The sequence below is a fragment of the Gobius niger genome, assembly GCF_951799975.1.
Source record: "Gobius niger genome assembly, chromosome: 11".
In the NCBI taxonomy this organism is placed as follows: Eukaryota; Metazoa; Chordata; class Actinopteri; order Gobiiformes; family Gobiidae; genus Gobius; species Gobius niger.
In genome coordinates this window covers 7,993,707-8,019,198 of record NC_136862.1, presented here as the reverse complement: position 1 = coordinate 8,019,198, position 25,492 = coordinate 7,993,707, and the positions used below count along the sequence as shown (strand labels likewise).

General features: G+C 42.3%; 1 protein-coding gene across 1 annotated transcript in view; it reads right to left on the bottom strand.

Annotated features, from left to right (window-relative positions):
* clmpa (CXADR like membrane protein a) overlaps positions 1–25,126 on the bottom strand; it is a 358,126-nt gene extending 333,000 nt beyond the window's left edge. Inside the window, exon 1 of the mRNA XM_079565669.1 lies at positions 24,696–25,126. Coding sequence (XP_079421795.1) covers positions 24,696–24,741 — 46 coding nt within the window. The 5' untranslated portion in view covers positions 24,742–25,126. The remainder of the gene's footprint in view (positions 1–24,695) is intronic.
* Positions 25,127–25,492: the final 366 nt, after the last annotated feature.

The window sequence follows — 25,492 nt, the reverse complement described above, 5'->3', positions numbered from 1 at the left end:
TTATGGACGGATTGGTTGAGTCGTGGTATTAAACAATGTTTCTCAACAAGGGGTATGGGGATTTTTTATGGGAGTATTTAGCTTCATTTTGAAAACAACAATTAAACAATTAAATTTTGGATAGTCATGAGTTTAGCTGACCACGTTGTGAAAATATTGGCCCGCGAGGAAAAAAAGGTTGGGAACCACTAGTATGAAGGCCCTATATCATGCTGAAGGAACTTTGTTGACGTTTTAACCATGTTAAAATGATAAACTCTCATCAGAAGTGTACCAGAAATTGGTCTCTTGCTGGTTCCCAAAGACAGGACTCAACATGGAGAAGCAACGTATATTTTTTCTGCTGCCAGAGCCTGGAGTAGTTATCCAAGAAATATTTTTTTGCTGCGCTCCAACAACTTGAACGCATTTTATTTTCCCTTTTTGCAGTGGTCAATGTTGCCTTACCATCTTAGTATTAATGCAATAGCAAAAATTAGACCTTAACTCCCTCTGTTAATGTTTATTTTATGACGTCTTGTCCGCTAGCAAGTTGTGGAATTCCAGATATTCTCTGCAACATCACGACGCACCCTTTTCTCACACGTATTCATTCACAAATGTTTGGATTCCACATTTAGCACAAAAGGCGACCGAGATGACGCTATAATCCAAATCATTGCAGTGTCTCGAATTAATGACTGACTACATTATTGTTGTTTTATGGATTGTTTCCATTGGAGCAATCATTTTAATATTGTTTTATTTTAAGCTGTTGTTCTTTTATTGTACCTTCTTTAAGGCATTATTTCCTTCGTTCATGTCTCACTAATCCTTCATATTCCTGTCCCCCTGTTCTGCACTCAAATCGCCTGCCAAGACCTCGGTTAACGTCTCACTGAGAGTTCCATTATGTTCCTCTGCCTTTTATTGTCTGAACATCGTCACCAAACTTCAATCCTACGTCAATCCATGACAAAACATCAAAGCTAAGGGGTCTTAAGTCAAGGCTCAAAACGTACCTCCTCAAATTTGCTTATGATCAGGTCAGTTAGGTTAAGTAGAAACATTGCTGTGGGAAGTACGGTACACTGAGCGCTGTTCGTTACTATTCACATGGTGTCTCCTGTCCCACTCCCTCTGCCTGGACAGGAGTGCCTGTCTAGATCGAACGGAGGAACCCGGCCCGGAGGAACCCTGCCTGCTGGGATTGGACAAGAGGAACTGAAGCTCCAACAAGGACTGGACGGTCTGTGATCTTGGCCCGTCTGCTATGGGACTCCAATCGGTCCTAGGTCTCTATAGCCTGTCCGGCCAAGGGAGTGGATCTCTCCTTCTGTGGTTCTCCCCAAGGTTTCTCTTTGCTTCCCCTTGGTTTTTGAGTTTGAGAGTCTTAGGACAGGGGACACCCGCACCGCTTGTCGCAGATTTTATGTTTGCCTGGATACTTAATTCGCCTGAACTTTACATTGTCATATTTACTGCTCTGTTTTATTGCCTTAATGTTCGGTGCAGCCCTGTGAGGCGACTCCTGTAGTGACATTGGGCTATACAAAACCATTGATGGATTGATTAAGCAGTTGTAAATGTCATATGGAACCTTTCGCTAGCTTTCAAGTTGCTCATTACAAATTAGAAAGAGAATTTAGTTAGGTTTTTCAATGCCATTACTGAGGTATAGTCACTCAGTGGCCATTTGTGATTTGTAATACAGGAAAATAATTATGACACCTTTAACAGAACCAGTGTCTTTGTGGATAGATGGAATGGAGATGGAAATAGCATTGATCAAGTGGACTTTAGCAAGATTTGAATGGTTTATACTCGGTTTATACTTGCTAACTGACAACCCAAAGCGTGCACATTAAATATAATCCTCTCCAGCCAAGTAACACTGACAAAGATATTGCTCCTGACTGGTTTCCCTGAGGCGCTAGTTGGTCTTTTTTGGGTCTTTTTTGGCCCCAGCCCCCAAAAAAGGCCTGAATAATGACATAACTTAATTAGGATAAAACTGTGTAATATATTTCCTCATCCTTCATCTGAAACTCGCACACAACTGGAACCTTGAGCCAAAGCTCCCCCAAAGTGTTACAAAGCTGAATTACTTTGGGGACACTCGAGACTTGCTTTGTTATGAAAACTCGCCCGGTCCGACCCGCCCCGTGCCGTTACTGCTGCAGTGGAAACGAGCCTCCAGAATCAATGCACCCCCAATGCCTGAATGAGCAGCCAATAAATCTGCAGGGCGGCTGGAATTAATACCGCAAGACAAATATTTTGCAAATGAATATGAGGCTTGCGTTTCGCTGTGAAAACACTCGGAACATATGGTCCTCATTACGGCAAGGCGGACTCGCCGAGCGCAATCCAAGGTGTGTAAACTCAGCTTTTGTTTTATGACAGCCTGAGAAACATCTTTTGGAAAATTTTAAACGCTCCCCTCACAGGGAAAATACAGGGCAAGCAAAAATAATTAGATCTTGTTTTGGATCCAGGATTTGCACTTGATAAAACTTTCCGGCTGGAAGAAAAACAGCCCTTCCCAAGCTGTGGGTGTTAGATGACACCATGAATAAGCATTACACTGGCAGGCGTCCACACAGCGTCTGGAACAAGAGGAGCACCTAAGTGGAGTTTAGAAGAGAGAATCGAAATCCTCTCTCAAATGAGAATGCTCCTCGACATGGATAAAATGTCCACAGTGAGAACTATATATTGTGCTTTGACCTGTTATCTGCTATCTTAGGGTGAGGTTTAGGGTTAGAATTATTTTCTCCTATTATGCATGTCCAAATCTCAAAGCGTATTGACAAGCGAGCTTACATCCTATATGCCAGTGTGATACCTCATTTGAAAGCCAAGACCTTCTAGTTTCTAAAAGTATGTGTGGGTCAAGCACAACTTAAATCACATTTTCCGTTCCTAATCACAACCTTGACCTCTGACACAAAACCTCACCCTAATCCTAGGCTCAAACCGGGTCACTGGTTAAACATAAATCGCATATCTCGGTAATCTCTCTGCTGGCCCGATAGGTGATAGATCAATATAAAGAAAATGAAAACGTGGCCAACTGGAGCTACATTTTCTGATCTGGGGTTGCTGCAGTTGGTCAGGTCTAGGTTCAGTGACACCGTGTGCTTTAAGAGATCAGCTGAACATGACCAGGTTATTCCACCCATTTTATCAATATCAATGTATTTCTTCTTCCGTGATTCCAAGATGACAAAGCCAAGATTCATCGGGCTCACATTTTGAAAGAGCGGTTCAGGGAGCATGAGACATCATTTTCACCGGGGCGACGGTGGCGCAGAGAGTAGACCGGGTCGTCTTGTGATCGGAGGATCGGCGGTTTGAATCCAGCAGGTGAACACAGGTCCCCTCCCCCACCCAACAAAAAATTCCATCGCCTGCCTAGGTGTACTGTGTGTTTCCCATGTCTTGATGTTTTTATATGTGTGCTTTGCCTTAACATAACCTGATTGTAATTTCGCATATTTTCTTTTGTAAGGCGCATTGAGTTGCCTTGTGTACGAAATGCGCGGTATAAATAAAGTTGCCTTGCCTTGCCACTTGAGTAAGACACTTCCTCCAGTGTCTGCGCACACTGGTGTATGAATGAGAGTGTGAATGGGTGACTGGTTCTTTGATGTAAAGCGCTTTGAGTGCCTAAAGCAGGTAGAAAGGCGCTATATAAATGTGATCATTTACCATTTACCCATACAGTAGATGGCCTCCACAGAGTCCAGATCTTAACCCCATTGGGAATCTTTGGGATGAGCAGGAGAAGGTGGTCACAGTGGTCACACTCTCCCATAATCAATGCAAGATCGAGGTGAAAATGCTGAAAACTGGATCTTTTGAGAGTGTGACCTTTATTTGTGGCAATTTAGAGGTCAGGCAGTGTACTTAGTAGATGTGGCATGTTGGCAAAACAGATCCAACATTTAAACCATGCGATAAAATCAATAGTACTATTTTAGTCACAGAAAAATGGTTATTTTGTCAAGCCATTATTATCACGCTTTTGATGCTAAAACAATACTGGGGCAGTAATTATTAACCTGTTACTTGCCGTCCACCCTGACCTGGGAGGTAGGGCTAGTGTCAGGTTTAGGGGTTAAGGTTATGATAGGGTTAGGAGCGGCAAATCTAATGTAAGTGTAAGATATGTGTTTTACTCACACATATAGTTTTAGAAACTAGAAGATCTTGGCTTTAAAATGAGGCATCACACTGGCATATAGGCTGTAAGCTCTCCTGTCAATACGCTTTGAGATTCAGATATGCATAATTGCTAACTCTAACCCTAATCCTAAAATGGCAGATAACTTGGCCTGTGTATTTTCATAGTGGGCAATCTGAGTTCATGTTCTCACGTCAGTAATAAACTATTTCCCCCGGTAGTAGTAGTGGTAGTAGTAGTGGTAGTAGTAGTAAGACAACAATTATAATTCCGCACAGTGAAAATGGATGCCGTGTCATTTTTCACTTGCCTATTTGCATACTATAATAATTGGGGTGTCTGAAAACATGATTTTTCTGCACATCCTTGGCAAAATGTAAAATTCCCTTCTTGGACACTTCGCTGATATATTCACGCTCTGCGCTTTTCTCAAGGTGTCCCCACAGACTGGTTTGTATCCGATAAGCGCTCGCAAACAAAATCTTTTCATTAAAATGAGCAATTAGTGCGGATTCCTGGAGGAGCTGTCATGTAAGTAAGCGCGCGGCTCTCGTGTTTAATCTGCGCGCCGTAAACACCGGGCCTGCAGCTTTTTTGGCGGCTGCACGGATGATTTCATAAACAGCCGCTGGCCTGTATGGATTGGATAGACGCTCCCATGTAGTGAGCGGGTCTGTTTAGAGAAGGCATAGACAGCGTTAGCGGTGACAGAGAGGGTAACGGTGCCAGTGCCATTATGTTGAAAACGAGGCAATTTTCTGGATGCGATATCATTTAGGGCCAAAAATGAGTGTAGAAGTTCAGCCCTGGTATGTTTTCGATTATATACAGAGAATTAAGCCCGTGTTCAATAGGATTTATCAGAGCTGAAATAGAATAGGATAGAAATACAGTTACAGAATCAATGTACAATCAGAGGAACCAAGAATTACACGCATGCTTCCAATTTTAGATAAATGATCTACAGAAAAATGTCTAATGATGGCTATTGTTGTTGACTAGATGGATGCTGGGACCTGTAAAACTTGTACAAAGCCCCCGGGAGTCATTTTTCTAATACACAAACTTCTGATTGGTTTCCAATCCAGCAGCACAGTGGCTGAGGGAATTGTACGCTTCCTTCACCGCAAGGATTAGTATACCAGGGCCTTTCTGTTTGGAGTGTGTTGGTTTCCCCGGCCTCCAAAAGGATGCAGGTTAGGTTTGCAATGGCCCGTAATGGGGACAGTCCTATTAGCTCCAAACCTAGCAGCTCCAAACTAAACTTCATCTGAGCTGTGTGATTTAGAGGATATAAAACAAAATAAAGTACTGACATTATGAAATCTCATTGGGACTTTCCTGAACTGTAAGATACGTAAGATCCTAGTCGTTTTTATTCGATCAAAGTTAAAGGGATTATACAGAGTTTAAAAATGTAAAAATTATATATTTTCCTCTTCCTACAGTACATGTTCCAGCCACGTCCTAATATGTAGAATGAGCCCAGACAACAACAACAATCTCATACACGTGGCAAGAACAGCTTGAATTCTAATAATTGTATCGCTTCTCCATGTGTCCCGCATTCACGCTGCGCATTTCAAAATAATTGGCCAATCAACACGTATGGATGAACCATTCACTGTATGAGGTCTTTTTAAGCAGCAAATTAGTGCAGAGAAAAATAGCACACGAGATGCATTCGTCAGCGTGGCAAAATGTAAAGATTTTTTTTTTTCTATTCAAAATTTCATGACGGCTAAGATGATGAAATACTACAGTATGTGGTATCAGGAATGCAAAGTGTTAATGTCTGCATGAATCCTATAGGACCTAGTCATCGGATTAGAACTGAGCTGCAAAAGCCACATTAGCATTAACGAATGCGTTGCTATTAGTCTATTTATTTATAATGAAATAAAGGTTATGACTGTAGTACAGAGATGGTTTGGCCTTACAGCAGGGGTGTCATAGTCTTTTGGGTCGTGGGCTAAAATTCAGCCCACGACCCAAAAGCTACTATTGTAGCCACAGCAGCCCTGGGGCAGACTGACCATTTACCACATGGCTATAATATGCTGTTTATATCCTCTCATTATGTTAGTGCCCTCTGCTGGACATGTGTGGAATTCTTTCCGTTTTTTTTTTTTAAATTTAAGCTGCCCCCTAGTGGCTGCAGTGAGCAAACTGGTTATTTCTTCATAACACCGCACAGGAGGAATGGGCTTGAGACTTACTTTTTTTTTTTTTACATGCTCAGGAATTTATGCTCCTCAAATTGTCATATCAAATCATCTCACCACATGTGCCTTACAGCCTGGCTCATTATGATAAATTAAGATGCTTTTAGACGCAAATATTTATGCAGTTCTGGCTCATTTACAATGATGTTGCGCTGACGTTTGTCCCAACCAGTGGCCGTTCTCACTTGTTTGCGCAGCTAGCCTCAAAGTGACCTAACACATATTTCGGAAATGAGGAATTGAGCCCCATTATGTACAATTGTGTTAATTCTGTGGAGCATCCTGAATGCTTCTGACTTTCCAGAAAATGTAATTGCAGACAATAGAAAATATTAAAATACGCTCCAGTCGTACAAGAATCTTCCATCATGTGACTTCCTGAGTTCTACATCTGTAAATCCGAGTTTCAAACCAGAAGAAAAGTCGAACTGAGGAAAGAACATTTTGAAAACCTTCGCTACAATTCTAGTCTGAAAATTTGCTGTGAATTGTTTCCCTCAAAATCACGCAGCCCGACTGAACATTCTAAGATTCTGCCTGTTTCATCCCAGGCGAAACACAAACACTTGCGATTCATCCAATTCCACTCTGTTCTCTGTGTTTAGCTTCCCAGTTTTCCCATCCTCTCCACATTGATCGACATCCGGTGTTGCAGTGGTGGGCCATCTGCCTGGCTAGATTGATGGCCCGGACAGGCAGCGATGAACGTTCAGAAGGAGGATGGATCTGGGAGGGTGTATCACGAGAAAAGGGGGCGAGGCGGTGTCACGCTCATTTCCGTCGGCCCGTTCAAGACGTTCTGCTCCCCTGCTGAGCCGCGATGCGCTAATTAAAACTCCCCCCGTTTGCTGCGGCGGACGCACAACAGGAAGAGAGTCTCGTCGCGCGCCGGCTTGTCACACGGATCCACTCGGCTAATTCTGTTACAGCTCCTCAGACAATACAATGACAACGCTTGGATGAGCTCTGACTGGGACGCAAAAGTGTTCCTGTGAGTTGGAGACAGTGAAGCATCTAATCTACCGCGTGTTTGAAGAGAGACAGTCCGTTGTATGTCAGCAAAAGTAAAAAGGAAGACATGGCCCTTTCAGCCACAGAAATAAATTAATACAAATGTTTTGATCCCAACGTATACACAGTTAGAAGCCCGGCTACTCTGGGAAACTTTGCAGAATCGTTGATGGTTGGTGCATAACTACTTTTCTCCCGCTCAATGAAATATTTTTGGCAAGAAAATGTTAGACAATGGTGTTTGAGAGGATAGATGAAGAGGAGGCAGCAGTCTGGATGTCATATACAGGAGAAGTTTATTTACCATCGGTGTGGGACCCGGAGACATGAACAAGAGACATTGTGCTAGTCCTACCATTCAAGTCTGTCTATGCTTCCACAGAAAAGGGATAAATACCCTCTCAGAGTGTCATATTAATACGTAAGCAAAACATTCAGTGGCTGAGAGTGGGCGCCTGACCACCACAGTCAAGGCTATGACAGAGATAGTACGACTTTACAGCTTGACCCAGTATGATAAATAGTGATTTAATGTTATCCTTGAACGTACAAGAAGCGAGAAATGATCTGCAATCTGTTTGCATACAATACAATTACCATATCGCAAATGCAGCAGGGATTTCAATAATTGTGTACACACAATATGCTAATGCTAACAACAACTAATCAAAGCTGGGACAGAAACTGATTGGATCACCTAAAGTAATCAAATAAAATCATTCTAGAGCAGCCAAGAATTTGTAATTAAGGATTATAGACCAGACATATGGAAAAATCTGCCAAAAATATCGGCCAAGCATATCGGCATCGGCCAGTTAACATCCCAAAATATCGGCCTTAGAAGAACCCATATCGGTCGGCCTCTAGTTTAGACCTCTACAAACATGAATCAATTTTAAAGATCCAAAAGATGCTTAAAATGCCTATGGAAATGACTTTTGCATAGCATTAAAAGAAGCACAGCCTGACCATAAAACGTCTCCACACAAAAAATGTCACACGCTCTAATATTTCATTGGATCGCCTTATGCTTTGATTACAGCACACATTTGCGGTCATATTGTTTTAATGAGATTGTGCAATGTCAAACGATTCAGTGTTGCATTAATTTCTCACCCAGATGTGAGTGTTTCCACTGTGCAAAGATTCTCAATGGGGCTAAGATCTGGACTTTGTGGTGACCATGCTCCCTGGACCACTCTTCAAAATGTGAGCTTGATGAATCCTGTCATCTTGGAATATGCCCGTGCCATCAGGGAGGAAGAAATCCATCGATGTCCAGGTAGTAAGCCGATCTCATTCTTTGGGCATATAGTACTGCTGAACACTAGACCTGACCACAGACTGCATGTACCTTACCAACTGCAGCAACCCCAGATCAGAGCAGTAAGTTCAATGTTGACCTGTCTGTGACACTATTGTCCCTGTCATCCATTCTGAATTGTCTTGCTTCTGTCACGACTTACTTTATTGCATAAGGCGGCAAGACTTCACATACTGACACCGTTGTTTTAGATGCAACAAAAGCAAAGCAAAACAAAACATCCCACAACTAAAGTCATCTCTGCAGGGCTTAGTGTAAATACGCCAGCTTCAAGTCAGCCTTCGGCGTGTTTTTGTGTCTCGTTTCCCTTCAGTCTATCAGTCGCACAGGCCCCGTAGTGACAGTGAGGAGAGTGTGCCGTGATGGGTACCTGCGCGGGGGGTTGCCAGCGCGCGCTCTAGCCTAACATGAACCTGGGCTGATTCAAAGAAGAGCTGGCATGTGTATCGCAAAGGCACAATGCTGTCCCGCGAGCTCATCCGGCCAATCTGCAGCGATGTATACCTTCCCTACGCCCGTCAACATCGCCTACGAGCAGGGAAAACGAGGAGGCAGGCGACCGGGGACGCAAGATGTCGTCTCACAACCGCTGGCACAGGGGACTTGTGTCATCTTTGTAATTTGAAAGATCTTGCGGTTAGCCCACGGTTGTCTAAAGCTAAAAATAGAGACGAAGTGCAAGTAGACAAATTCAAACAAAGGGCCTTACTTAAGCTGTTTGGAGTTTATGTCAAGTCAGTGAGCTGGCAGAATGTATACAACGCACTCAAAGTTGGACAATGCGCTGCAAAGTACGCAGAGCTGCACCATACAAGAAGCAAAATGTGTGTTAACCCAAGAGGTTTTTATTCGCAGCAGCTCAGGACTTTTACACTTCAGCTTACGTCTTTAGAGTCTTTCTGTGTCATTTATTTGACAATTTGTCTATGATGCCTGCCGTCTTCACTCTCATTTTTGCATGGACTGCTCAAATAAACGATGCAGCAGAATAAAATGAAATGCAAACCCCCCGTCTGAGCTACGCAATTTTGCTGAACATTTGTAATGATAATTAAGGCACTTAAAGCTGAGGTAACTGTCTTTTATTTTGCCATCACAAAGTATATTGTAAACACGGCAGAAAACAGACCCTGTTAAATTAGCTCCACCTAAATGTTTATTGAGCGATGGAAGACAGAAGCAGGGCCTAAATTAGTGCACTCTGTTTTGGACACGGCCCCCCACTTCACTTTATCACCACTCAAAGCTGTACATGAGCGTGAAACGTGCATGTAATAAATTACAAGATGTGCAGAGGGGATTGTGAGAGCTAGAAATGAGTTTGGGCCAGAATTTTTAATTTCACAGTTTGAAATGTAGTTGTACATACAATCACAATAGGGCCTATCTTTAACACAGAGCACTTGTTAAAGCAGCACTAAGTAACTTGTTCAACTTAATAAATCCTTTCCGTCCCTCTGGGGTTAATACAAGTGTTAATGGGATGATTGGAGGGTCTTTCATCTCCCCCTGGTGTTTCTGGCCAGAAAATCATGCTTGCAACTTGACTGCCACCGGGTCGGAGTCACCAATACACACTTATGGAATCACGAAGAAGAAGCTAATATGCTATCAAGCAAAACTAACTGTGGGCTAGCACATCTTTAACAGTATTTACAGCGTAGTATTTACTCTCACGGACAATTAATAGGTAAAAAAACGCAACATGTTACAATACCTGCAGTGGCGCTTATGGCCTCGAGGGCGCACGAGTTACTTAGTACAGCTTCAAAACAAAATTACAAAGGAAAGGACTCACATAAATGGTCATAAAGCGCTTTTAAGGAACAGTTTTGCATTCCACTCCGTACTCGATGGTAGTAACTGGGGTAGACTGATGGAAGCGAGACTGCCTATCTGCGCCATCGGCCCTCTGACCACCCTCATTCTCACATACACCCTAATGTAAATGCTTTTAGAGTACCTGGAGGAAACCTATGCAGAAACGTGGAGAACATGCAAACCCAGGACTTTGCTGAAAATCTGGTAAAAGTGAAGCGTCATGGATCACAGCAATCTGACATACGGCATATCAAAGGGCAGAAAAATAACAGGCCAAGAACAAACCAGTTTATCTCAGCATTATAGTAAAGCAGTGCGTCGTGTCTGTATTAAGATCACAGATGACGATAGCCACCCATTGTCCCATCACTTCGAGCTCCTTCCATAAGGGCAGAGATACAGACTTCCTTGTGCCAAGAAAAATGTGTACAGGAATTCTTTTGTTCCCCTTGCCATCAAGGAGCTGAATAAGTTGTAAGTATTAATGTCGTTCAGCCAGTCTGTTCCTTTTTCCTTAATGAAGTGTACCTGCTGCTACTGTGTCTGCAGTGAACTGATTTTATAATGAACTGATTTTATTATGTACATTGCTGGGCAAATGTATTTGAATGTATGAGCAAGCCAAAGGCAAATTTCTGCCATCATTGTGCATGGTAGACAATATATATATATTTTTTTTTCTATTCTATTCTTTCTAATCTAAAGTAGGAACACATTTAGAGAGCGGCAGAGGGACTAAATGCAGCATTACTCGCACATTAACAGGTGAAACAGAACAACACTTCAAACGTGTGGTTAGTTGGACACTTGAAAGCTCCAAAAACTTAGCATAAGCCACTGTACACACGACAACGACTGTGTGTTTTGTGTGCGATCGCCCCGATGAGGCTCACACTGGGAAACGATATAAGTGCATGTCAGGTGACACGGCGAGGTACACACTCCCGCTGATCTTTAAGGATAGCTCTCTGCGGTGCACGGGACAGGAGGCAACGGAAAAAATGAGCGGCGAAAGGTCACAACAAAAGTAGGCTAAAAATAGATTTGTGTTAAAAAGGGGGTGAAGGAGGGAGGCGTGGGCAGAGTGTGCGGCGGGCGATAAAGCCTCGTTCCATTTTCATCCCGGTGGGCACCATTCTTATGTTGCTCATTCAGGACGTCTCTGACAATTAGGGAATCTATTCATTTTCATCAAAGAACGGAGAAATGTGTGAGAGAATAAAAAGCCGTTTTAATGGTGTGCAGTGGGTGCTGGAGGAACAATTAGGTTCGCAGAGAGGCAATGGGTTGGATCTTACTGTAATATAAACATGACGATAGTGGCCGACACGACTTAAGAGAAGAATTGCAGATTTTAGCAACGTGCAGATTCAACTAAATCTATTAAACTGGACATTTCTTCACTTGGATGCGCAACATTAACTTCTTCATAGGACATGTTGAGCGTGTATTTCCAGGATGATTTAGATTGATCTTTATTAAACCTCCTTGTTGTGATTACGTTGTGAGCTTTGTCAGCGTCTCACAAAATTGCATCAGCAGAGTCATTTGTGCATTTTTTTTACTCACGTAGCATTGTCTCATTTACATAACAGATTTGTGGCTTTAATACTGTAATAGTTTCAAATCAAGTGCAAGACGGCCACAAGCTTATTTTATTATTCAGCTTTTATTATTCAGCAAGCCCCCCTAAGTATTAGTTAACCAAGTGTTCTAGCGCCTTTTCTCATATTAGCTTTGGGTCATGGTGATCACGATATGCTCTTCGTTTTTGGCCCACAGACACAAAGACAAAGTGTTATCAGTCACCTTGAGTCTCTCTCTCTAACACAAAAAATTAGGTTAGAAAAGGAGTAATCATGGACTCAGACCTGAACTTAAACAGCCACATTAAAGCAATAACATCAGCAGCTTTTTACCATCTGAAAAACATGGCTAAGATCAGAGGAATTGTGTCAAAGATCAGAGGAATTGTGTCAAAGATCAGAGGAATTGTGTCAAAACAGACTGAGAGAGACTTATCCATGCATTTGTGTCCAGTAGGTTAGACTACTGTAACGGCCTGCTCACTGGCCTCTCTGAACGAGCTATCAGAGCTGCAGAACATCCAGAACGCTGCTGCTCGAGTCCTGACTAGAACCAGGAAATACGACCATATTAGTCCAGTGCTCCGGTCTCTGCACTGGCTTCCTGTCGCTCAGAGAATAGAATTTAAAACAGCTCTGCTTGTTACAAGTCTTTTCATGGTTTAGCACCAAAGTACATCTCTGACATGTTACAGCCGTATGAACCATCTCGGGCCCTGAGAACTTCAGGGAGGGGTCTCCTGGTCGTTCCCAGAGTCAGGACTAAACACGGAGAGGTTGTGGACAAGGCCTCGTGGAAGGCCCAGGACACGCTGGTGAGACTATGTCTCCGAACTGGCCTGGTCTTGCCTCGGAGTCCCCCCAGAACAGCTGGAGGAGGTGTGCGTGGATCGGGAAGTTTGGGCATCTCTGCTGAGACTGCTGCCCCCGCGACCCGGCCCCGGATAAAGCAGAAGAATGGATGGAGGTTGTGTTTGGGTTTCCGGCAGCTAAAATCTGGAACAGTCTTCATGAGGATGTAAGACAGGCCTCAACTCTGACAATGTTCAATCACAGTTCTTTTTATCCGTGCATATGACAACTGAAAGTATTTTATGCCACAGGTTAACAATAATGCATTTATTCATTGTGCTCTTCCAGGAGCTGAAAAGCGCTTAACAATTCCGTGCTTTATTCATATACTGGTAAGTTGGATAATGCATGATGTAGCCTCAGCTGCAAATCTTTGCCATCGGCCCCACCAACCATGACCTCTCATCCAAACTTCACTGCATAATGGACAAAGTAAGCTATTTCCTCAGCAGCTGATGCACTTTAAAGCAAACCTTGATCATAAAATTATTGCAAATCTTAAAAAAATATTCCATATCAACAGCAAGTTTGGATTTTCTTCTCAAATGATATTGTTACTATGCGTCACGTCTGCAACACAACATATCAAGAAGTTGAAGTACATCGAAAGAGTTTATGCATGACCGATCCTTTTTATCCCAGAGCGCACGATTCCTATGTTCGTCATTCAGCCCGTCTCTGGCAATTAGGAAACCCATTCGTTTTCATTATGTATCACGAATGAACTACAGTATGTCTGTGCGTAAGAGGCGTTTTTTAATTGTATGAAATCTTTTCTCGTGAGCAGAAAAGAAATACCTCCGTTTTCCAAGGTCAGGAGAGCGGGCAGTTTGTTGGGAGATAATCGCATTCCACTCAGCATGTCTTGGAACTCTTTATACCTAGGTGGCGAGGTGAATTAGCACAAGTCAGCACTATACCAGACTGCAGACCACCCAAAATATGTTGTTGCTTCATTAGTTTCAAAGCTTTCTGGGCCAGCGCGCTCGGAGAAGGAGCTGTTTGCATTAAGAAGAAAAAATAATTGTGGCCCAGCGCGATTTATTCAGCTGGGTTTAATTTGTGGGAGAAGTTTACAGCGGTGGAAGGATGAAGGGGGCACTGCCATGAGGTAGAACATGCTTTATTTTCTCCCTTTTTTTTCCGCCATGGCCTGTTGAACTTGCTCTCGTAATGTGGCTAATGAAAGAGAATGACTATGTGGACACGACTGGGCTAATTGTGAAGTCACGGTCCGGTCTGTCGTAAAGCAACGTTCCAAGCATGCTGGTTACGAACCTATGGGTATATGGAGAGGTAGTAGGTCAAGTAAAGCTGCATAATTGTGTCTGTTGTAGGGTGGCAAGGTACTCTTTCCAATCAAAATGGCAATTTGCGCAACATATTTGAGAACCACTGACACAACATGCAAAGTCATATTCATTTCTTGCAACATACGATCCTCAATGTACCCAAAAATAATACAAACAAGTATTAACAGTCGCTGAAAATTGGCTATTTTGTTCTGAATCGATTGCACCCTCTTCTTCCAACAAGCTTCTTTCATTTGGCTAGGAAGCAAAGCAGAAACACATCAGTTTTCTGAATCAGTGTCAATGGTGGGTCACAGAAACCTTGTCAGTGGGTCATGTCACAAGGCTTCCCCAGAAAACATTTCTTTCGACATTTGCATATCTACTGAAAAAGTACGTTGACACTACCTAAGTCTGTTAAAATTGCTTTATTCTGCTGTAGCCAATGAGAGGTCGATATGACGTTGTGCTTTGGATCGTTGTCATGTTGGAACGTCCAAGTGCGACCCATGGGCAGCTTCCAGGCTGATGAGTGGCTACGGCAGAATAAAGGGAAGGTTCTGGAGTGGCCATCTCAGTCTCCTGACCGCAATATCATTGAGCCACTCTGGGGAGATCGCAAATGTGCAGTTCATGCAAAACAGCCCAGGAATTTACAGGAACTGGAGGTTTTTTGCCAAATATAATGGACAACTTTTCCATCCGAGGACATAAGGAGGCCCATTTGCAACAATGACAAAAGAATCCAAGCTGCCATTGATGTTTAAGAGGGCTATGAACTTTTGATCAGGGTCATTTTGGTGTTTTTTTTTCTGTTATTATATAAATAAAGCTTCTTCTTCTTCTTCTTCTTCTTCTTCTTCTTCTTCTTCTTCTTCTTCTTCTTCTTCTTCTTCTTCTTCTTCTTCTTCTTCTATTATGATTTGAAAAGAGTAAACTCAGTTGTTTCACCATAACTGGCTTCGCACAACCACTAACTATGGTGAAAAGTACACCATTTTAGTATGTATTGTATGGTTGTTTGAATGTTTTTAATGGATTATATGTGGTTTTATTGTAAAGCACTTTGGTCGCCTTGAGTGTTGTAAAGGGCTCTATAAATAAAATTTGATTCATTGATTTGATTGAATTTGAAAAAAAAATACTCTTTGTGTTTCATTCCTCTCATATTCTTTGAAAAATGGCCTGAAAACAAAATATCTGCAGGTATTTACAACATTTAGGTTCAAAGGATATCTTGAAATCATGCAAGGATTGTAGTGTCCTGTCAGTTATTGTCCCCGAAGTGAAACATCTCCTCATTCAACCAGCTTCATGCCACTAAACTTGATCCATCCGTCCACCAGAAGAAATTGGATTTTATCTACACTGTCACTAAACCAATGACCAGTTGAACATGAGATCCATAGGGAGCAAAGGGAAAATCATTAAAGTTACAACAAGTACAAACATTTTCTCTTTTAAAAACGTGTTTGAAGAATTTAAGCATACTATCACAAAATAGCCTCGCTGGAAAATGCAGTACACAACCACAAATAAAAGCCACAGAGTAAGAATCATCAAACAGAATGCAAAAAAATCCTACATTAACCATCATTATTTTTCAAAGTGAGCTCCTTAGGCTCTGTAAAGATTGGAGGAATCTGACAAAGCTCTATCCAGCAATTCAGCAGCTACGCTTTTATCCATCCCTGTTTTATGTATACAGTACCGTTACATTTTGATTAGCACAGCCCCAGTGGTTCTCAGCGTGAGGACGGTACTGTAGGCTGTTTCTTCAGACAGGCTTTGGCGAGCCGTGCGGGTCAATAACAAGCATGAGCAGAGGCATGACGAAATATTGCCACACACCGGTGCAGAGGAAAAAGTGTTCGATTTTCCAGGGAGGATACACCTGCCAGACTATACGCAAGAGACTATAGAGGCAAAGAGTATAGAGACTTAGAACAAAAATATGCTGGAGATGGAGCAGAATTTGACTAACTTATGTATGTTTTTAGTAGCAGTAAAAAATGTATTGTACTCGTGAGGAAATTCATTGGCAGTCAGTAAAAAAAATACACAAAGACTACAATGATCACAACAAATCCAAACACTGACCACATGTAAAGAACAGGCATAAGCTCAAACCATGACCCCATCAACCTCATATGTCTAAATCATGTTACAATTGTTACCAAGAATCTCAATTGGCTACTTAAGAAAATCAAAAATAATTTATGTACATCATCTTTGTTTGTTTAATTGTAAAATGACTTGTGGTCCTGTTTTTGGACAGGGCTGGGCACCTGTAGCTTCGACCCGAGGGAAGCAGCTCAAACTCTAAACATCTGCTTTATCCAGAGTTCAAGCGACATAAATATCCTGCAGACCCTTCAGAGAACACCTAACATTTTACTTCCGACTGTACGTATTTTTCTAAGAGTTCTTTTTGTGCCGCAGTGATGGCCCTGTACCAACAGATAATACAAAAAGTCAGAGCACTCTCCACAAAAGCATTGTAAAACATTTTCAGCATGGTTTTATCAACCTGAAAGGACACTTCTTAATAAAATATAGTCTTTTCATGACGTGGTCTGTATTTTTGTCCACTTTAATTTGTTATCTAAGATCACACCCATATTCACCTTATTCCGGAAGTTCGCGAGGGTGCCGCCAAGAATTGTGCTGGCCCCTTTTCAATTAACATGGGACTGGAGAAGTCCAGATAAAATCAGTTGCTACACGAAAACAAAGCTGTTTTGAGGTCGTGCAGAGAAACGGTGCAGGGTTGACATGTTGGTGCAAATGAACATTGGACATTTTACACAAATCAAGCTACTAAACATCAGATTTTAGCGGCAACGGGCCTCACGCACTATCGGAAGTGTCAATACAACGGAAGTGCCGAGACAAAGCAAAAACGGGCAAAAGTGGGCGGGGCAGAATAAGGTGAACACATATGCTCAGAAACCTTTTACGATGGTTGGGCTGTGCGTAGAATCCCGCCTGAGGCCGATGGTCAAATCGTTTGTCTTGTGTTGTTGTTTTCTCATCAAAAGTGAATCTGGAGCTTAGTTTCAAGCCACTCACACATCTTTGAGTACTCTTAGGATCTTCACCAGTGGCTATTCTTGGCAGCATGGCGACAACACCAATCGCAAAAAGCTCCTCCTGAGGTCCTACATATCCAGGAAATGATTTCTAGGATAATGATAAAGATGCGTTTGAAATGATTACCAGATAGATGAAGGATAAGCATTATTACTGTAGCAGCTTCATGGATTACTCTGTGTAATGTAAATCGGAGTGTGGACAAGCGTTTGAGCAAAAATATGAAGAGTTCCTAATACTGAAACAAAACTCCGCTCCGGGTTTGTTTTTGATAAGGCCACATAACCTTTTACGATGGTGAAAATTGGCCCTTTAAGTAATTGATTGCAGTCCAAGGCTTTCATCTTTCACGACAAGAAAAGCAACAAGGAAGTGTCGTTCAAAATCAACCACGAACCACAACCAAATTTCTGATTGCCACAAGCTATTCCAGCACGCCAGCAACGAAATGCAGCGTTTAGTTACTCGATGCGGTTAGACAGCCGTGTAAACTTCAAACAAATAACACCAAGAAAACTACAAAAACAAAAGAGGAAAACCTGAACTCCGAAGATCCAAGTTTTTCAACAGCATTTATAATTAATGCAGGGGAATCCATCCTAAATTTCTATCCAGAACGCAAGGTCACGAAGTTTTATTGATTCCGCGTTTGGAGCTGAGAAAGGAATATCTGCCAGACATCACATGGGTCGGAGGGGGGGAACGGGATCGGCGCTGATGCAGGATTCATTTTGCCCCGGCGCGGTGTCCTCGATGAGACGGCCGAGAAAGTGGCAGCAAATGAGAAATGCAAGAAGAACAGAAAGTTGTGTGTTTTTTTGTTTTTTTCCTTTTCGTCTGTGCATGTGCTTGAGCGAGAATGAGCCTTATCAGATGAAGGCCCGGGGAGAGCCAACTGTTAAATATAGAAAAAGGTGCCTTTGACAGAGCTCATCGTCATTTCACTTGGAAGTGGGAGTGCGTTTTCTGGTTCAAAGTCAACAGCTTGTAAGACTCGTAAGATGTTCATGCTAACACACCGATTTGTCACCGCCAACGGGGAATCTCTGGGTAACATGCCAAAGCCAAACCATGGTCTATGTATATTAAACCTTAAGCCAATGTCTTACTTACAGCAGGATTTATGCTAATACCACTGATTTTCCAGATTATTGGTATAGAAGAGAGCTTACACCAATTCACCAATCTGATACCAAGCATTAAAAGTAGAAATATGTCAATTGCAAACTCCAAATGTAGCTTGAACACTAACTACAAGATTTAAGAACTCTCATAAATACCGAAAAAATGTCAGGTTTACCTCGTTGATGCCATCATTGAGGTCTTTCAAAAAGTAATTCTGAAGACAGCCGGATCAGACAATACAGATAACATCTAGACTTAAAGAAGAACTAAGTAACTTGTTTATCTTAAAGGGACTATACGGAGTTTTAAAATGTTAAAGCTAAGTATTTTCATCCCCTACATGTTCCGGCCATGTCCTAATATGTAGAATGAGCCCAGACCTGTCCACCACAACTGCCTCTAAAATCCTGCACTGTCACTCAAAAAGGTGTTAATTCGGGTCCGAAGTGCCGTCATGCACGAGCTTAATATAGAAGCTGCAGTTACACATAAGACCTGAGGTGGCAGTAGTGAGCATAAAATGACTAACTTGCATCTAGCCCCTTTAATAAATCCTTTCCGTAGTCCCTCTGGGGGTAATACAAGTGTTAATGGGATGATTGGGGGGGTCTTTCATCTCCCCCTGGTGTCTCTGGCCAGAAAACCACAATTGCAACTTTCTCTTCCACTGAGGCGGTGCCACCAATACACACTAATGGAATCACGAAGAAGAAGCTAACAGGCAAACGTGCAAAGCTAACTGCGGGCTAGCGTCACTTAAACAGTATTTACAGCCAAGTTTGAGTGAAAAAAATTATCTCCATTGTGTAATTGGATGTACAATATCCCTCTCTCTCTTTGTCTTTTCTGTCAGCGTAGTATTTACTCTCACAGACAATTAATGAGTAAAAAAACGCAACATTGCTACGACACCTGTAGTGGTGCTCATGGCCTCTAGGGGCATGAGTTACTAAATTCTGCTTTAAATTGGTAATAGTAGATAATTTATTCATTCATTTGCAGTGAGTAAAAACATACACAAAGACAACAAACACATTTTTACTTTTATTTTACACATACAGTACATGAATAAAACATCACTGTAAAAAAAAAAAAAAGGCCATCTTAATTTAGCGTAAAATGCGCTCGAATTAAGATTTAGGATTAAACACTAGGATTAGAAATCTTAGAAATCTTAATCTTTGCATGTGTGAAACTTATAACACAAGTCACAAGACACAATGAACATTCACTTAAAATAAGAGCAATTCACATGTGGACTTAAACTAAGGCAAAAGTACTTGAAATGAGACAAAAGGCAATACAATAGTCCAAACACTCCTCAAAATCAGCATAATTACTGATAATTCAAGCTCTTTTTAGGAGATAAGAGGGCATTTTTTTCAAGTGTTTGTGCCTCAGTTATTGAAAAGGGGCCACGCAGCTCACATTCATGTTAAAAATCCATTCACAAGAGCCGACAACATTGACATTGTTTTGCTTCAATGAAGTCCAGTCACTCACAAGTATCTTCCCAACAATCAAAATCTAGTCACAACTCAAAACCAAAGTCATTCCTTTTGAACCAGATACATATCCCTATTGTGCATTGTTGTCGCATGTTTTCTGCTTGTAACACTAGTCAGAAGTTCAGGCTAACACGCTCGGATCCTGCATTGCTGACGGAGCACCTCTGGGTTATGCGTCAATGCCACACATCGGACAAGGGGGGTGGGAAAAGAAGGAGGGGGGGGGGGGAGCTCTGGAGCTGAAAGACACTGTCCATTAAATTCCGTAAGGGACACATAAGCTCAGGGTTCTGTGAGTGGCTTTGAACGCGTTGCTTAAACACAGCCCTGCCCATTATGGAGACGCAAAACAACATCTGTGCGGTTTTACAGATGCGTCACCTTCTTGTAAATGGGAGCGAAAGATGTGCCCTTGGACTGAAGCGCTCGCCTTTGAGTAAGCTATTTTTGAGCTACAACGCTTTTTTATGGCATACAATCCAATGTCAGTAGTAAAGCTGCAAATAGAAATACTACACAACACTGAAAAAAAAGAGCCTACTGATACTCATAGGCACTTTCTATAGGTTGCTCAATGATATGCACTTAGAGCTTTGTGGTTTTCGAAAGAAATACCTGAATGTGACAAGCATTTTGAATTTATACATGTTCAGGGGCAATAACATTTGAGAAATATGAGCGGATGAACTAGTACAAGAAAAACATGCAGGATATTGTTCTGCTTTAAATTGCAAATATCCCACAAACAGTAGTTGTGGCATATAAACATTATTTTGGGTAGCTCAGCAGTGATATTTTACATGTGACATTACAAGCAGCAGTTGGGATGACATGTGAATGAACAATCGAAACAAGATTTCATTTTCATGCTATAATGGTATGTGAGCAAATCGATGGTGCCGAGATGAACTCCCTTTTAGTGCTCAGATGATGCTTTAAACAATATGGTTCAAAAATGTGGAGGAGTTTAGTTAGCGGATTCCTCCCAGAGTAAGGACTAAGCACGGTGAGGCTGTGTGTCAGTTTTATGATATATCTGGAACAGTCTTCAAGAAAATGTGAGGAAAGGCCTCAACTCTGACTGACTATTAATGTTATATGATTTGGTCTGCCTTAAAGCACTTTGAATTGCCTTTGTGCTCTACAAATAAACTTGCCTAATGTTCCATCATGACACAACTAGGGCCCGACCGATATATCGGCCGATATTTGGGTATTTTCGACATTGGCCGATATCTCCGGAACCTAAAGTGATAGAGACTTCTTCTTTTATACTGGAAAGGGCTTTAAAATGAGTCCTCCCACAACTTAGGCCTCAGGGGAGCGAAGAGATTTCACGGTGAAAATCAGTCTCCAGTTTTTCACCTATTTTACATATTTTATGTTGTAGACTTTTGGAATCTACTGACTTTCAAACAAGCTCCCTCTGAAGTACCTACTAAACATACATATGCAGCGCCCCCTGCTGTCACAGTTCAACACTGACAGGTTTAGAAGCTTCATACACAGGATTATAGACGAGACATCTTTTTTAAATATTAGCCAAAAAATATATATCGTGGCGCAAACTGGCATCAGCCAATCAAAATCCCCCCAAAAATCGTCAAATGAAATTACTTAAAATATTGGCCTATATATCGGCTATCGGCCATGCCAACCCCCTTCGTATCGATATCGGACCCCAAAAATCCATCTCTGTGGCCTTAGCCACAACACAATCTAAGAAATACAAACAGGATTACTCAGAGGCTGAATAAAGTGAAATACCATTGCAGGTAAGTTTCTGATGAGGGGACACGATCAATTTAGGATATATTTCCCCTTTAATAATTGCAATCTTGCAACCATTAAAGCTACACTTTTGATTAAAATGTGCGGCCCAAATTACAACTTTCTATAAAAAGCCCAGTAATATTCAATAAGAGCCAATAAAGATTTGATAAGTTACCAGAAAGATCCCCGGCAGCGTTGCCATGGTGAGAACAAAATGCAATATGGAGCGCTGTCATATTTCTTCAGACTAATTAAATACTCAACAGCTGCGCAACATAACTTGACAATTCAACCACAAATATTCAACCTTTTTGGCAGGCACTTCGGGACAGACATGTGGCACCGATGGAAAGTTTAGACAAGTAATCAAAAACATTCAGCTTTACGGAGACGACAGTGACAAGACAATCTCACGGCAGCGCTTTACACACAGCAACAATCTTAATTGAAAAATCAGGATGAAGGCCAATATGTCACACTTACAAGCTGGAAAGTTTGTACGTTTTGAGAACAAAATCGATGTTAATTGAATAACCCTAAAGCGCCCAGTGCAACAAGCAACTAACAACAAGGCAATGGCAGGTAATAAGCATTTTTTTCCAGAATAAAAGTCAGGCTGTGTAACATAAAAATATAAGTGCTTTATAATTGAAAAATGCCTCCAGAAACAGGCATCTTTACTTTGTCTTTCCTTTGCCCGAGGCCCGAATGGTAAAAGTCACCAATAGAGGGATGTCTCCATGTTCTCTCCATGCAGTTGTTTCATACCTAACGTGAGGTTTAACTAAATTAATGCTGCGTTCATGTTGTCCACTACAACTGGGGAAAACCACTGGGGAACTCGGGACAAGATGAGCCTCCCGACTTCCGCACCTGCCAGTGGAAATGAGCTTTTATCATCTAATGTGAGCTTTTTAGTTAAAGGGACTATACAGAGTTTAATAATGGCAAGGCAAGGCAAGGCAAGTTTATTTGTAGAGCACAATTCATACACAAGGCAATTCAAAGTGCTTCACATTTGCTTAAATATAAGATAACAAATACAATCAATAAAAACATCAACATAGAATAAATCAATTACAGTAAGAGGCAAGAGTGTAGATAAAATACTTTCAGTTATATACCTTTTTAAGTCTTGTTTAGATTCGCTCTGTCTTGAGAACTATTTTAAGTCTTGTTTTGACTCGCTCTGTCTTGAGCACTATTTTTAAGTCTTGTTTGGACTCGCTCTGTCTTGAGCACTATTTCGCTCTGTCTTGAGCTCTATTTTTAAGTCTTGTTTGGACTCGCTCTGTCTTGAGCTCTATTTTTAAGTCTTGTTTTGACTCGCTCTGTCTTGAGCACTATTTCGCTCTGTCTTGAGCACTATTTTTCTTGCTCGTTCAAACAAAGTTACCCAACCTCTGTTTTGTCGCTCCTTCTCCTCTGGACATCAACATAAAATTAATCAATTACAGTAAAAGGCAATGTTAAAATCCTTCCCCTACATGTTCCAGCCAGGTCCTAATGTGTAGAATGAGCCCAGACCTGTTCACCACAACTGCCTCTAAAATCCTGCACTGTCCCTCAAAAAGTTGCTACTTGCAGTTACACGTATGACCTGAGGTGGCAGCAGTGAGTATAACATGGCCAACTTGCATCTAGCCCCTTTAAACACTTCTACTTATTTGAGTTTAGTGTCAGTCATGCCCGACATCAATGCTAGGAAGAAGTATATTTACTTGATGTTTTTTAAAACTCACAAATTACCATGTAGCTTTTGCGATGCTAGCAACACGTTTAAATGTTTACCTGAGCTATGCACTAATCAGTAAAATACCAAAATCTCCACTTCCCTAGCCTGGTCCATACCATACTGTCATACTAATTTCCTACAGAGGGTCTGGATCTTCACAATTGAGCTCCGTTATCAGGTGGGAGGGGTGAACTCCTTTGAAACGAATGGATCTGATATTCTCTATGGCTCGGATGGAAAAGGCCAGGCTACCACTTTTCCCACATAAAAAGCACAACACAAACCAACTGGGGGCAATGATGTCACATCTCGGGAAAACGAGCTCTACAGTCCACATGAACGCAGCATATTTAAGTCTCCTACACACACTGTAGAACCAAGGATGTTCCGCAGTGTTGCTTTAAATGATACCTTTTTCGGCATCAAAGTGCTTCTAAGTTTTAGTCTGCCACGCTCTTCAAAACTAAGAAGCTTAAGAACTAAACATTCTCCTCAGAATAGCTGGAGAATTGACTTTAGTGCATAATCTCTCTTTTATTTCTTTTCTAAGGCAGAGACACGCACAGTTTCAACGCACTTTCCGCATTAAACGGTCCAAAAGGGTGAGTGCTGTAGGCCTATTACAACATTAGAGAAAGTTTTGCAAACATTTTTTACTTGAAAGTCCAGATTGTTGCCTTGCTTGATGATATATTATAATTTCTTTATCCTTCAGTAGGTTTTACACCTTAGTAAGCCTTTTAACCTTTTCCCTTTACCAAGCACGAGGAAGACCTGAGAAGCATGCAAAGTGATGCTAATGACTTTTCCAAATTGCTCAATCAGCTAAACCGGCGATCGCCGTAGATACAGTTTATTGGTCCGGAAAGGTAAAGCCCCAAGCTCGACTGCTCCCTGCGAACTTTCTACAACGCAGCTTCTTTTTCCTCTTCTTTTGGCCGAATCATGTTTACGCTCTCGACATGCGTAAAGTTATTTCCATTGACGCTTTTACTGTAACTTCACAAGTGTCCTCACGTTACACCCACAACCCCGTGCGTCAAAAAAAAACAAGCAGCTTTGTTTCATTCACCGCCGCCACACGCAATCTCTCCAACAAAATCCAGCAGCGTCAGCGCGAAAGAGCCCCGGGAACAACGGCACACACACACACACAAAAAGAAAGAAGACATCGGAACTTACCCAAGTAGAGCGGGATGAGCGGAGAGACGGGAGTGCGAGACATCATCCCGGCAGCATCCAGCGAAAAGCGGGAGAAAATCCGAGCAAGTGGGTCTCAGACAGAAGCTCTGGCGTGCGTAATGGGCAGGGGGACTTGAGGAGTGTGGAAGAGAAGAAGAAGAAGTGCAGCACGTCTTGGTGTCAGCATCTCCGTTCCCTTCAGGCGCGGGACAGGCAGGCAAGGGGTCGCTCCCCGTCTTTGGACGCACAGTGGACGGCGAGGCGATACGGCAGCGGGAGTTGTTGCAGCGAGCGAGCGAGCGAACGAACGAACGTGCAGCGATCTCCTTGAGCTCACCCTCGCTCACTCACGCGCAGCCAGAGCGGGGTGGTTCCCTCGTGATGTGTCCCGTTAACTGTCCAGCCCCTCCACGAGCAGCAGCAGCAGCAGCAGGAGCAGCAGCAGCAGCGCAGCAGCAGCAGCACTCTCGGACAGACTTCCCCCCCCGTGCTCGCTGCGTGCGTGAGGGGTGAGGAGGGAGAGAGGAGGGGAGGTGCGGCAAAAGGTGCGCCGGACAGGACAGGGCAGGAGGAGAGATGGACCTACAGTTGTGTGCGTAATTGTGTTGGCTTCTGAAAAGAGGGGGATAGGCTACTATACGGTGTGCCTGTCCCGGTTCAGGCTTGTCCTTCAGTGGGACATGTGCCTCTCGCTACTTTTCATTGAGGTTATCGGCTCCAAGCTCTCAAAGAGACTTCTCTATCTGTCAGCCCCTTAACCGAGTAGATTTTCTCCAGTTTTACCCAAAGTAAAAGCT